The 13660-nt window shown below is 46.1% G+C and overlaps 1 protein-coding gene across 1 annotated transcript; it reads left to right on the forward strand.

Annotated features, from left to right (window-relative positions):
- The first annotated feature begins 1151 nt into the window (after window positions 1-1151).
- Window positions 1152-7012, forward strand: H1-8 (H1.8 linker histone). Its single transcript, XM_019645952.1, has 5 exons — window positions 1152-1173; window positions 3349-3611; window positions 5326-5566; window positions 6384-6445; window positions 6761-7012. Exons 1-5 carry the CDS (start codon window positions 1152-1154, stop codon window positions 7010-7012), a joined length of 840 nt encoding a protein of 279 aa, XP_019501497.1.
- The last annotated feature ends 6648 nt before the right edge of the window (window positions 7013-13660 follow it).

The raw sequence follows: 13660 nt of genomic DNA on the forward strand, positions 1-13660 counted from the left end.
CATTTGGCCTAAGAGCTGATACCAGAGGTGGCAGGGGCCAGGTAAGGCCTGAGGCTGAGGCTGGGGCAGCTCCGGGAAGAGGCAGAGCTGGCCTCCCCAGCTGGAACCCATTTCCTGCTGGGGGAGGGCTGGCCGCCCAGCTGCTGCCGCAGGGCAGCTAGTTGGAGGTTCCAGAATGCCGAGTGTTTGCTACAGGGTTGGGGTTTGAATTTAAGGCTGGGCTTTGAATTTAGGGCTGCATCCCAATTTTCAGTCAACAAACAATGCCTTGGGGTTTTTCTGGATATGGGATCCACTGAGGCAAACAGACCCTGTTCATTCCCTACAGGAACTCGCAGTCTGGTGGGCAAGCCTGCCTCATTAATGGATGGCATTTGATGATGTGGCCTGTGCTTTAATGGTGGGAACCAGGAGGGCTGTAGGGGCCCAGAGAATTCCCCTAACCCACTCTGCGAAGTCAGGGAAGACTTCCTAGAGCAGCTGACCCCTGAAGGAGGGATTAGCCTCACCCTGGGGAAAGGTGGGGGTGGGCAGGTAAAGGGTCTGAGTATTTGCAATGGCTCCTTGGGAGGAGGAGGGTGCGGGTTCCAGGTGCCTCAGAGGCACAGGGAAGAGCTGCTCACTCTGGCTTGGGAAGTCAGGACAGGTGTTAAATCACAGTGCTGTTTGAGCCTTGAACGTTGAGTGAAAGCTGCCTGGGTGACCACGGAGGAGAAAGACCGCCCAGAGGGGACAGCATGGGCAGAGAGGCCCAGAGGTGGGAGTGCTCATGGAGCATTTGGGGAGTTACAAGCCTTCTTTCTGGCTAGGGGGAAGAGTTGGGGAGAACAGCGGTGAGAGGGGGCCAAGGGCCAATCAAACTGGGCCTCCAAGGCCTTGGTCAGGTGTGCCCACTTTTATACTGAAGGCAACAGGGAGGTGAGGGACATGAGATGCAGTGAGGAGAATGGATTGGAAAGGAAAAGAGGCAGCAGCTAGGAGTCTGGGACCCTGGGGGTGGAGAGGAGGGGCCAGACTGAAGGGGGAGAAGCCTAAAGGAAGGGGTGAAGGGGGTGTGGTGGTGAAGAGGAGGGGAGGTCCAGGGTGTCCCCTGGGTTCTTGCTTGGGTGTCGGGCAGGGATGGGGGGAGGTGCCTTCCTGGGAGGGAGAAGATGGCGGGCAGGTGTGGGGGAGGTATGAGTTGTGGTCGGCACATGGGGAAAACTGCAGGCACTGAGCAACTGCCAAACGAGGCACTGAATCCACCTGGAGGGTCTGGGCGGGGGGAGAGGAGACTTGGGGGTGGCTCCCTGGGACAGAGCACAGTTTGGGGGAGCACAGGAGTGGTTAAAGCTGTCACCCCTGGCCAGGCCCGAAGACCCCTCTGGAAACTCTCTAACGCTGTGGCTGGGAGGACTCAGGCCTCCTTAGAGTCCTCCATCCCCACTGTACAGATGAGAAGACTAAAGCCCAGAAGGGAGGGCAAAACTCCTCAGGCCCTCGGGGTAACTAACGGGTGGACTCCACCGATTCACAGGCTTTGGCCCCAAAATGAATATTCCTAGGCACCTGGGCTCCGCCTGGCCTGGAAGCAGCAGAGGTCCAATTGTATTAAGTCTCTTTATAATTTTGCTCAAGATCTAGCGTTTTGGGGTGTTTTTTTTCCTACTTTAAAATGCGTTTTTAAAATATATTTTAGTCAACTGATTTCTCTTGTCTTTAATTTTTGCAAGGTGATCAGAAATCAGCATTTCTAATCACCACCTTTAAATCAGGTTTCATATTTAAACCATTTTTATGCACCTTATGGTGACTGACAACTTCTCACGATTTCTCCCTGCTCACCCCTTGATCCTATTCTCTTTTGTAACTTTTTCTTAATAACAGCTTACTGAGATATGTCAATAATTTACATACCATACAATTCACCCATTTAAAGTATACAGTGGCTTTTAGTATAGTCACAGTTGTGTACCCATTTCCACAGTCAATTTTAGAATATTTTCATCACCTCGAAAAGAGAATGTGTGCTCACTAGCAGCCACTCCCCATCTCCACCCCCCGCGCCCCCCAGTTCCTGGCAACCACTAATCTACTTTCTGTCTCTGTGATTTGCCCATTTGGGACAGGTCGTATAAATGAAATCATACAATATGTAATTTTTTTGTGACTGGCTTCTTTCACTTAGTGTAGTGTTTTCAAGGAAGCACTTTATCCCTTCTTTTGACTGGATGAGAGTCCCTTTTCTGGATACACTACACTTTATCCATTTATTAGTTTATGGACATTTGGGTTATTTCTAATTTTTGGCTATTATGCTGCTATGAACATTTGTGTACAAATGTTTGTGTGGACATATATTTTCATTTCTCTTGGGTTTATACTTAGGAGTGGATTTCTTTCGTAATGTTATGAAAACTTTCAAATGGATACAAAAGTAGACAGCGATGCCACTCCGCCCCTGCCCTGGGCACCCATCGTCTAACTTCAACAGTCATCAGCTTGTGGCTACTCTTATCTCATGTACCAGGGTATTCCAAAGCAAGTGCCAGAGCTATCATCTCATCTGTAAATAGTCCAGTGTTGACCTTTAAAAAATAAGAACATCTGGGCTGGCCGAGTGGCGCGATGGTTAAGAGCTGGCTTGGGATGCCAGAGGCCCCCGGTTCGGATCCCACATATGAGGGCCAGTGACACTGCCCTCTACAAAAAAAAAAAAAAAAAAGAACATCTTACAAAATAATTGCAATACTATTAGCATATCTGAAATGATTAATGTCATCATTAATTTGATCAAATAGTTCCACTGTTTACAATGATCTAGTGGCCTTTTTTTCCAGCTGGCTCATTTAATTCATGTTCCAAGTCTGAGCAAGGACCCCACTGTGCCTTTGGTTGAAAGGTCTCTCCAAAACCTTTTATTTCTGGGGACCCCTCCCACTTTTTCTTTTCCTCATTTGTTTATAGAAGAAACAAGGGTTGTGTGTCCTGGAGAGGTCCTTGCAGTCTGGGTTTTGCTGACTTCATCCCCGTGGCCCTTTCACAGAGCCCCTGGATTCCCTGTAAACTGGTAGTTAGATCGAGACAACTGACCTGATTTAGGGTTGCTTTTTAAAAGAATATTTAAAATTCTTTAAATTTTCCACACCAGGCCCTGGGAGACAGTGGCCAGCCAAGCAGCGTGCCCTACTCTTGGACTGCTCATGGACCAGTGGTCAGAGGCACCAGCTGGGGGGTGTATTTGATTCCCCCAGGCCCTTTGCGGTGGGGCCTGGCCAGTGCCTGGTGCATGCTTTGCTCGGCATGTTTGCTGTCAGTTGGGCCTGAGGATGATTGGGCTCTGGGTGATGTCCTGCTGTCTGTCCACAGGCCCAAGTCATAGAGGTGTCATCCGAGCACCACCCCGCCACCCAACCATGCTACGCATGGTGTTGGAGGCGCTGCAGGCAGGAGAGCAGCGCCGGGGCACCTCGGTGATGGCCATCAAGGTTTACATCCTGCAAAAGTACCCTACGGTGGATGCCATCCGGCTCAAGTATCTGTTGAAGCGGGCCCTGGACACTGGCATGCAACGCGGCCTCCTCGTCAGGCCTACCAACTCCAAGGCCAAGGGAGCCACTGGCAGCTTCAAAGTGAGCCTGGTGGGGAGTGGGGGAGAGCAGATGGAAGGACTCTGCCCCAGGGTTAGAGCTTCAGTTCTCTCTCTCTCTTCCTGGCTTCAGTGTGCTATTCTCCTGCTGGAAGGCCTTTCTCCCCATCTTCTCTTCTTGTTCTACCTGTGTCTTCTCTGAGACGCTCTTCTCCAGGAAGCCTGGTGTGTGTGCCCCGTCTGAGTCCCCACACGGCTCTGGTCACCCTGCCATCTCCACCTTCATCCTTGTTGGGTGTGTTCAGTGACCAGGGACCACCTCAGCTGTGTTCCCTTCTGCAGTCAGCCCCTTCCTACCACTCCTACCCACAGATGAGGCAGTCCAGACTTGGGCTCTGGAAGGTCACACAGTTGGGGTTTCTCCCTGTGCTCTCTGGCTCTGAACCAGGGCTGGCAATTCCCCTGAGCTACCACATCCTCCTCTTTCAAAGGAGAGGGTCCCAGTCCAGGGTCACCCAGTACTGGGGGCAGATTTGGCACAAAACTGAACCCCAGCATTGTGGCTGCCAGCTGCCACCAGGGAAATCTCAGGGATTCAGACGTGGGGTTTGTCTTGTGACTGCTGTGCCCCCAGCAAGTAGCAGTGGCTTTGATAGTTGTCATGGAACACTGTGGAACATTCTCAACGTACCATGTGGTAACTGGTGGCTGAGCACAGGAAGTCCCGCCCTCACAGAACTGGCCATGGGTCAAATCTTGGAGCCAAGCCATGGCAAGGCCTGGTGCACAGGGTGGCATGAAGGAGAGCAAGGGAGGGGTGCTGGAGGGTGTGTGGCTGGATTAGGCTGCAGGGCCTGGGAGCCAGTCAGGAAAGTGGACTGAGGGGATGGGAGCCAGGGACAGGGCCCTAGGGTAGCACAGAGTTAGGGCACTGTGGATTCAGGCATGCTGGGAGTGAGGGGGATTTCCGGGCTGGGTGGGAATTGGGGAGCCATGAAGGCTCGGGAGCAGCAGAGTAATATCAGCAGGGGTGGTCTCTAGAAGAGCAGGGACCACCTGTTCCCCAGGGGCCTTCACATCCCCCTGGTGCTCACGTCTTCCTTGAAGGCCCCGTTGTAAAGATAGGAAGACTGAGGCTGGTGGGGACAGAGAAGACTTGGCCAAGTTACATAGATGGGGAGGGCTGTTAGAAGCTGTAAACCCTGAGCTATCTGACCTTGAAGCCCATGCTCCAGCTGTAGTCATAAAAGGTGAAGCAGGGATGCTAGAGAGGGGTAGATGTGAGGCGGGGCAGGCTTTGTTGGAGAGAGGGGGGAGGCGTCAGAGCCATAGTCCCTGAGAAAGTGGGTGGGGAGGGTGCCAAAAGTGGGTTCATAGCTCAGCCTCCCAGGAGGCAAGGGCAGGGCTCACAGTGTGCCCCTTTGCTCCCAGAAGCCTGACTTAGAGGCTTCGAAATGCAGGGGTGGGGGGAGCGTGCCTGTGCCTTCAGAGAGCAGGAAGAGCATCTTGGGGGAGTCTGGGGGACTCAGGTTCCCCAGCTTCTAAATGGCAACTGCTCTCCCTGGGAGTGCAGGGAAAGGATTGACTGCACTTCTGGAGACAGGCATTCGGGAGGGGGTCATGTATCTCCCACCTCCTTCCTCTTCCTTTTTTTTTTTTTGAATGGGGCCCTCTTCTCTGAGTCTTATGTAGGATGCAGGGGCTTGAAATACCCAGAACTTCGGCTCTCAATCCAACCCTATTCTCTTCTCCGCCAGTTAGTTCCCAAGCACAAAAAAAAAATCCAGCCCAGGAAGACAGCCACTGTGACTGTGCCCAGGAGGCCTGGTGAGGTCAAGGAGGAGGCCCCCCAAAAAGATGGCCAGACCAAGAACGGAGAGGCAAGAGTGGGCAAAGCCAGGAAGGCCCCCCAACAGCCAGACAAGGCCACAAATGCCCCTCTTGGTGCCAGTGGGCCCCAGGGGAAGTCAAAGGTCAAAGGCAGAAGGAGCAGCCCAGGTAGGTGTGTGGGAGGTGAGAGGAGGGCATGGCAGCCCCTGGATGTGAGGGGGGATGGAGGGGCTGGCTCTGGGGGAGGTAGATTTCCTTATCTGGTCAATGTGCCCTGAGCATTAGACTTGTCCTGGAGAGACAGAGCTCATGGTAGCTGGTGGGGGGGTGGGGCGGAGGAGACTGACTCATCTCTTAGAGGGGTCAGGGAAGGCATCCTGGAGGAGGTGTCCCAGGAAGGAGAGCAGCCTGTGCAAAGGTCTGGAGGCATGAAGAAGGTGGAGCTTTGGAGGAAGTGCAGATAGTTCTGTGTGTGCAGTGTGGGAGGGGGAAGCAGCAGCTGCGAAGGGCAGCCTGGAGTCTGGACTTGATCTGGAGGACAGTGAGGAGCCTGGAAGGACTCTGAACAGCAAGCAGCTAGGGTCTGAGACATTTTTTTAAATGTACCCAGCTGCCCTGTAGAAGATGCAGTAAAGACTAGAGGCTGATAAACCTGTTAGGGGCCTTTGTTGTGGGTGGGCACAGAGAAGGGGGTCTATCCTGGCCCTTGGCTTGGAGAAAGCAATAGTCATTCATGATCCAGTTGGTTCTCCAACCATCCTGTGATGGAGATACTGTTCCCCCCCCCCCCCCCCCCCAGTTTGCAGACTAGGGCACCCAGGCTCAGAAGCTAAACAACTTGTCCCAGGTCACATAGCCTATATATGTCAGAGTGAGGATTGGGGACCAAGCAGGCTGAGGGTGCTGGAGCCCCAGAACCTTCCTGCTCACCAGCAGCTCCTCCTGAAAGGGATCCTTCCCACACGCCCTCCCCACCTTCCAACAGATGCCAAGGCCCACAGGAGAACCAAAGCTGGGAGTCAGAGTTCAAAACCCACAGTCACCAAGGTAGGTGCCTGCTTGACTTCCCTGGTCTGGGTCTCCACCCTGCACGGGCCAGAGTTCAAGAGTCCCCCACCCAGCCGGGGAAGGGGGTCATTTATTAGAGAGCACTATTCAGTTTCTCATCCTCGCTGGCCCGCCAGCACCCTGAGGATCACCATCCCCATCTTACAGACAAGAGACTGAGGCTTAGAGAGGTGAGGTGCCTTGTCCCAAAGACACCCAGAGCTGGGATTTCAGCCATTTGCTCAATGGACTCCAAGCTGTGTGCGCCACCCTGCCCAGCGCCATCGCCTCGCTCCTTGGTTTGCTTTCTTATAGAGCAAGAGTGGTGCTGCTTCCCAAGCCAAAAAGAAGATGGAGAACAAGGTCCCTAAAGAGGCTGCTGCCCAGGGGGCGGGGGAAGGGCCAAAAGCCAAGGCTGCTGCTCCTCCTAAAGGTGGTGGATCCAAGACGGTGCCTGTACCACTGACCAGGAAAACAGAGGTCCTCAAGGGCCCGAGAAGGCCTGGCAAGCCCACCAAGGCCTCGTCCTCCAAAGGGGCCAGTAAGAAGGCAGAAGCCAAGAGCTAGAGGTGGGGCGGAGAGGGACTAAGATCCCGTTGGAGTTTTTATTCTCCCAAAACACCATCACTCTATTTATTTCACTGTAACCTATTTATCAATAAAGATTTTTTTTCCTCTCATAAATTGGTGTGGGAAGAGCCTGAGGTCCAAGGGTTTGGCCATCGGGGCCCGGGCCCAGAAAGGAACCCGACCCTGGGGGAAGGTAGACTGTCCAGTGTAAAGGGCTGGTGTAAGGATCCACCCAGGCGTTTCACCCCGCCTGAGATCAGGGATTGCTCCCTGGAGGAGGCAGCTTTTGGTCTTAAAGGATGAGCAAGAGTTGCCAGACAGATGAGGGGAGGGCATTGCAGGCAGACGACCCAGCATGTGGAGTGGTGGAAAAAGGGGCATTTGTGGCTTTGAGAGACGCATGGAGGGAGGGTGCCATGAATCACCGGGCCATGGGGGATGGGGCAGACCAGGAAAGGGAGACTTTCTCTTAGGGGCAGTGGGGAGCCAGGGAGGGTTATAGGCAGGGGAGACCGATGTGTGCTTAGAAAGAGCCCTTTGACTGAGGAGAAGAGAGATGAGAGGAACTGAGGGGAGTCAGAGACCATTCAACAACTATTGGGTTGTCGGAAAAGTCATGATGTATTTTTTTCTATGTTTTCCGTTGCAAAAATGTGTCATGACTTTTCTGACAACCCAATAGTTCCTGAGCATGACTGTGGCCCCTCTCTAATCAGCAGAAGGAAGAGAAAATTCGGAGGTCCTGAAGTGAGAACATGCTTGGCAGGCTCAAGGAGCTGCGGGGAGGCCCCTGTGGTTACAGCCCAATGAGGGAGGACAGTAAGGGGATGTGAAGCCTGGGGCGCTTTAAAAAAATGTCTGTGACACTCTTCCCATGGAGGAATGGAGTCTGTCCACTTTGAATCTGGCCTCTGCGATTGCTTGACCAACAGAATACACTGGAAATACATGATAGTATCTAGGCTTAGACCTCATGAGATCAGCAGCCTCTACTTCATGTGTGTATGTATATGTTTTTAATTCCCATCTCCCAACCCCCTCCCCCTTTAGCAACCATCAGCTTATTCTCTATGTCTGTGGGTCTGTTTCTGTTTCGCTTTTTCATTTGTTTTGTTTTAGATTCACATATAAGTGGAATCATACAGTATTTGTCTTTCTCTGACTCATTTCACTTATCATAATATCCTCTAGGCCCACCCATGTTGTCACAATGGCAAAATCCCATCCTTTTTTATTGCTGAGTGATATTCCCTTGTTTATGTGTACCAGGTCTTTTTTTACCCATTCGTCTATGGAGGAACAACTAGGCTGCTTCCGTACCTTGGCTACTGTAAATAATGCTGCAATGAACATAGGGGTGCATGTATCTTTTTGAATTAAGGTTTTTGTTTTCTTCAGATAAATACCTGAAAGAGGAATTATTGGATCATATATATGGCAGCTCTATTTTTAATTTTTTGAGGAACCTCCATACTGTTTCCCATAGTGGCTGCACCAATTTTCAATCCCACCAACAGTGCACAAGGGTTCCCTTTTCTCCACATCCTCACCAACACTTGTTTATTGATTTATTGATGATAACCATTCTGACAGGTGTGAGGTGATATCTCATGGTTTTAATTTGCATTTTCCTGATGATTAGTGATGTTGAGCATCTTTTCATATGTCTGTTGGCCTCTGGTGAAATGTCTATTCAGGTCCTCTGCCCATTTTTTTAATTGGATTGTTTTTTGGTGTTAAGTTGTATGAGCTTTTTATAGATTTTGGATATTAACTCCTTATTGGATGTATCATTTGCAAATATCTTCTCCCATTCAGTAGGTTGTCTTTTCACTTTGTTGATGGTTTCCTTTTCTGTACAAAATCTTTTTAGTTTAATGTAGTCCCATTTGTTTTGTTTTTTTCTGTTGCTGCCCTTGCTCAAGGAGACATGTTCAAGAAGATATTGGTAAGGCTGAAGTCAAAGAGTTTACCACCTATGTTTTCTTCTAGGAGTTTTATAGTTCCTGGGCTTACATTTAAATCTTTAATCCATTTTGAGTTTGTTTGTATATAAAGAAAATGGTTAAATTTCATTTTTTGCATGTATCTGTCCAGTTTTCTCAACACCAAATATTGAAGACTCTTTACTCCATTTTATGTCCTTGCCTCCTTTGTCATAGATTAACTGACCATATAAGCGAGGATTTATTTCGGGGCTCTCTAGTCTATTGATTTATATGTCTGTTTTTATGCCAGTACCATGTTGTTTTGATTATTGTAGCTTTGTACTATAGTCTGATATCAGGGAGCGTGATACCTACCACTTTGTTCTTTCTCAAGATTTCTTTAGCTATTTGGGTTTTTTTGTGGTTCTATATAAATTTTAGGGTTAGTTCTAATTCTGAGAATAATGCCAGTGGTAGTTTAATAGCGGTTGCATTGAACCTGTATATTTTGCTTTAGGTAGTAAGGACAGTTTAACAATATTAATCCTTCCAATCCATGAGCAAAGTATATCCTTCCATTTATTTGTATCTTTTTCGATTGCTTTCTCAATGCCTTATAGTTTTCACAGTACAGGTCTTTCACTTTGCTTAAGTTTATTACTAGGTATTTTATGCTTTTTGATACAACTATAAATTGGATTGTTTTATTAATTTCTCCTTCTGATCATTCATTGTTGCTGTATAGAAACACAACAGATTCTGTTTATTGATTCTGGATCCTGCACCTTTACTGAATTAATTTATTAGTTCTAACAGTTTTTTGGGAAGAGTCTTTAGGGTTTTCTATATATAGTATCATGTCATCTGCAAATAATGAGCGTTTTACTTCTTCCTTTCTGTTTTGAATGCCTTTCATTTCTTTTTCTTGTCTGATTGCTGTGGATAGGACTTCCAATGCTGTGTTAATAGGAAAAGGTAATAGTGGGCCCCCTTGTTCCTTTTCTTAGAGCAAAAGCTTTCAGGTTTTTCACCATTGAGTATGATATTAGCTAAGGGTTTGTCAAATGTAGCTTTTATTACATTGAGATATGTTCATTCTACAGCCACTTTGCTGAGAGTTTTTATCATAAAAGGATGTTGAATTTTGTCCAGTACTTTTTCTGCATCTGAGATGATATGGTTTTTATCCTTTATTTTCTTAATGTATATCACATTGATTGATTTACTGATGTTGAACTATCCCTGCACATTTAAGATGAATCCTACTTGGCTGTGGTGTATAATCCTTTCAGTATGTTGTTGAATCTGGTTTACTAATATTTTGTTGAGAACTTTTGCATATATGTTTATCAAGGATATTGGTCTGTAATTTTCTTTTTCTGTAATGTTTCTGTCTGGTTTTGGTATCAGGGTAATGCTGGCTTTATAGAATGAGTTTGTAAGTATTCCTTTCTCTTCAATTTTTTGGATAGTTTAAGAAGGATAGGTATTGTCTTAAGGGTTAGAATTTCCCTGTGAAACCACCTAGTCCTAGACTTTCATTTGTTGGAAGTTTTGTTTTGTTTTACTGCTTCAATTTTATTGCTAGTAATCAGTCTGTTTAGATTTTGTATTTCTTCCAGTTTAGTCTTGGAAGGTTGTATACCTCTAGAAATTTATCCATTTCTTGTAGATTGTTGAATTTGTTGGCATATAATTGTAATATTCTTTAATGATTCTTTGTATTTCTGTGGTGTTGGTTGTAACTTCTCTTTCATCTATGATTTTATTTAATTGGGTTCTCTATCTTTTCTTCTTGATGAGTTTGACTAAACATATGTCAATTTTATCTTATCAAAAAGCCAGCTCTAAATTTTATTGATTTTTTTCTATTTTCTTAATTTCTATTCTGTTTATTTCTATTCTGATCTTAACAATTTTTTTCTCCTGTTTACTTTGGGTTTTTTGTTGTTTTCTTTTTCCAGTTCTTTTAGGTGTAAAGTTAGATTATGAATTTAGGATTTTCCTTGGTTCTTGAGGTAGGACTGTATAGCTTCTTCTAAGAACTTCCCTCTTAGAATTGCTTTTGCTGCATCCCATAAATTTTGAAAAGTTGTGTTTTCATTTTCATTTGTTTCAAGATAGCTTTTGATTTCTTGTTTGATTTCTTCTTTGATCTATTGGTTATTTAGTAGCATGTTATTTAGTCTCCACATGTTTTTCCCAGTTTGTTTGTTTGTTCTTTCCTGTAGTAGATTTCTAATTTCATGCCATAGTGGTCAGAAAAGATGCTTGATATGATTTCAGTCTTCTTGAATTTATTGAAACTTGTTTTGTGGACTAATATGTTATCTATCCTGGAGAATGTTCCATGTGCATTTGAAAAAATATGTATCCTGCAGTTTTTGGATGAAATGGTCCATAAATGTCTTTTAAGTGGGTCTGGTCTAATGTGACATTTAAGACCATTATTTCCTTGTTAATTTTCTGCCTGGATGATTTATCCATTGATGTGAGTGGGTATTAAAATCCCCTGTATTATTATATTACCATGGATTTCTCCCTTTATGTTCATTAAAATATTGTTTTATAGATTTTGCTGTTCCTATATTGGCTGTGTAGATATTTATGATTGTTATATCCTCTTCTTGGATTGATCCCTTTATGATTATGCAATGTCTTTCTTTGTCTTTTTTGTTTGTTTGTTTGTTTGTTTTTGTTTTAAAGTCTATTTTGTCTGATACGAGTATTATTACCCCAGCTTTCTTTTCATTTTTATTTGCATGCAATATCTTTTTCCATCCCTTTACTTTTGGTTTCTCTGTGTTTTTCGATTTAAAGTGAGTCTCTTGTAAGCAGCATATAGATGGGTCATGTTTTTTTATCCAGTCAACCATGCTGTGTCTTTTTATTGGAGAATTTAATCCATTTATACTTAAAGTAACTATTGATAAGTATGTACTTATTGTCATTTTGTTAATTGTTTTTTTGGTTGTTTTTACAGTTCTCCTGTGTTCCTTTCTTCTCCTCTATTCCCTTGTGGTTTGCTGGTTTTCTTTAGTGTTTTGTTTGGGTTCCTTTCTCTTTATTCTTTGTACATCTTTTGTAGGTTTTTGGTTTGTGGTTACCATGAGGTTTATGTATATCATTCTATATCTATAGCAGTCTATTTTAAGCTGATAGGCATTTAAATTCAAATATATTCTATAAGGAATACATTTTTACTCCCCTCTCTCCATACTTTGTTATTGATGTCATGTTTTAGATTTTTTGTGTTGTGAATCTCCTACTTATTGTACTTTGAGCTTGAAACTGTTTTCCTTTGACCTTCGTAATAGCTTTTTAAATGTCTGATTTGCAGTATTTATTAAATATTTGGCTTTTCCTATGAGATATTTTTCCTTTCTCATATTATTTTATTTCTGGTTATGGCCTTTCTTTTCTGCCTAAAGAAGACCCTTTCACATTTCTTGTAAAGTTGGTTTAGTGGTGATAATTCCTTTAGTTTTTGCTTGTCTGAGAAATTCTTTCTCTCTCCTTCAATTCTGAATGATAACCTTGATAGGCAAATTATTCTAGGTTGTAGGTTTCTTTCTTTTAGCACTTCAAAGATGTCCTGGGCTGGCCAAGTGGCTCAGTTGGTTAAGAGCTGGCTTAAGAGCACGAGCTCTGAGCAACAGGGCTGCCAGTTCGATTCCCACATGGGCCAGTGATGCTGCACCTGAGCTGAGCTGTCGCTGAGCTGCCAACAGGTGGCAGGATGGTTCAGCTGGTGTAACAACAAAATTGTCTGTTCGATGGTGGGCTATGCCCACTCGCAACTAAGACTAAACTTTGCACCTTAAGCTGAACTGCTGCCTGGATGGCTCAGTGGATAGAGTGTGCACTCTTAAAAACAAGGCTGCTGGTTCGACTCCCACATGGGATGGTGGCTATGCCCACCTGCAACTAAGATTAAACACAGCACCTTGAGTTTAGAGGCCATGAGCTGCCGATGGGCAGCCAGATGGAGACTGGCACCCTCCACAACGAAGATTGAAGAACAATAACTTGGTTGGTCCCCTTCCCCAATTCCCCAACACTGTACCCCTCCCCCAATTCAATCTTTTTTTTTATTTTATTTTTTTTTAGCTGAGCCATCCTGGCACCTGTTGGCAGCTCAGCTCAGGCCAGGACTCGAACCATTGTTGCTCAGAGCTTGCACTCTTGAGCGAGCTCTTAACCAACTGAGCCACTCGGCCAGCCTCCCCCAATAAAATATTAAAAAAAAAAAAAAGTCCTGCCACTCCCTTCCGGCCTGTAAAGTTGCTGCTGAGAATTCAGCTAATAGCCTTATAGGGTTTTCTTTATATGTGTTATTTTCTCCTTGCTTCCTTCAAGATTGTCTCTTTTGCCATTTTTTTTTTAAGATTTTTATTGGGGGATGGGAACAGCACTGGAGAATTGGGGGAAGGGGAACAGACAAGTTGCTATCCTTTTGTTCTTCAGTCTAGTTGTGGAGGACATTGCTTCACTGGCCCATGTTGGTATCATCATTGTGCTCTTCCCGAGGAAAGGCAGATGAGTCACCTGCTTCTGGACGGCCACTCACTGCGGCTGCTGGCTGCTGGCTGCTCATGCCAGCTGCTGGCTACACATGATAGCCCATGGCAACCCACTGCAGCAGAGGCTGCAGGCTACGCCGTCGCAGGTGACTCACGGCAGCCCAGCTCCAGGTTGAGCTGTTGTTCAGCATCTT

This window comes from Hipposideros armiger, unplaced genomic scaffold, assembly GCF_001890085.2.
Source record: "Hipposideros armiger isolate ML-2016 unplaced genomic scaffold, ASM189008v1 scaffold_96, whole genome shotgun sequence".
NCBI lineage: Eukaryota > Metazoa > Chordata > Mammalia > Chiroptera > Hipposideridae > Hipposideros > Hipposideros armiger.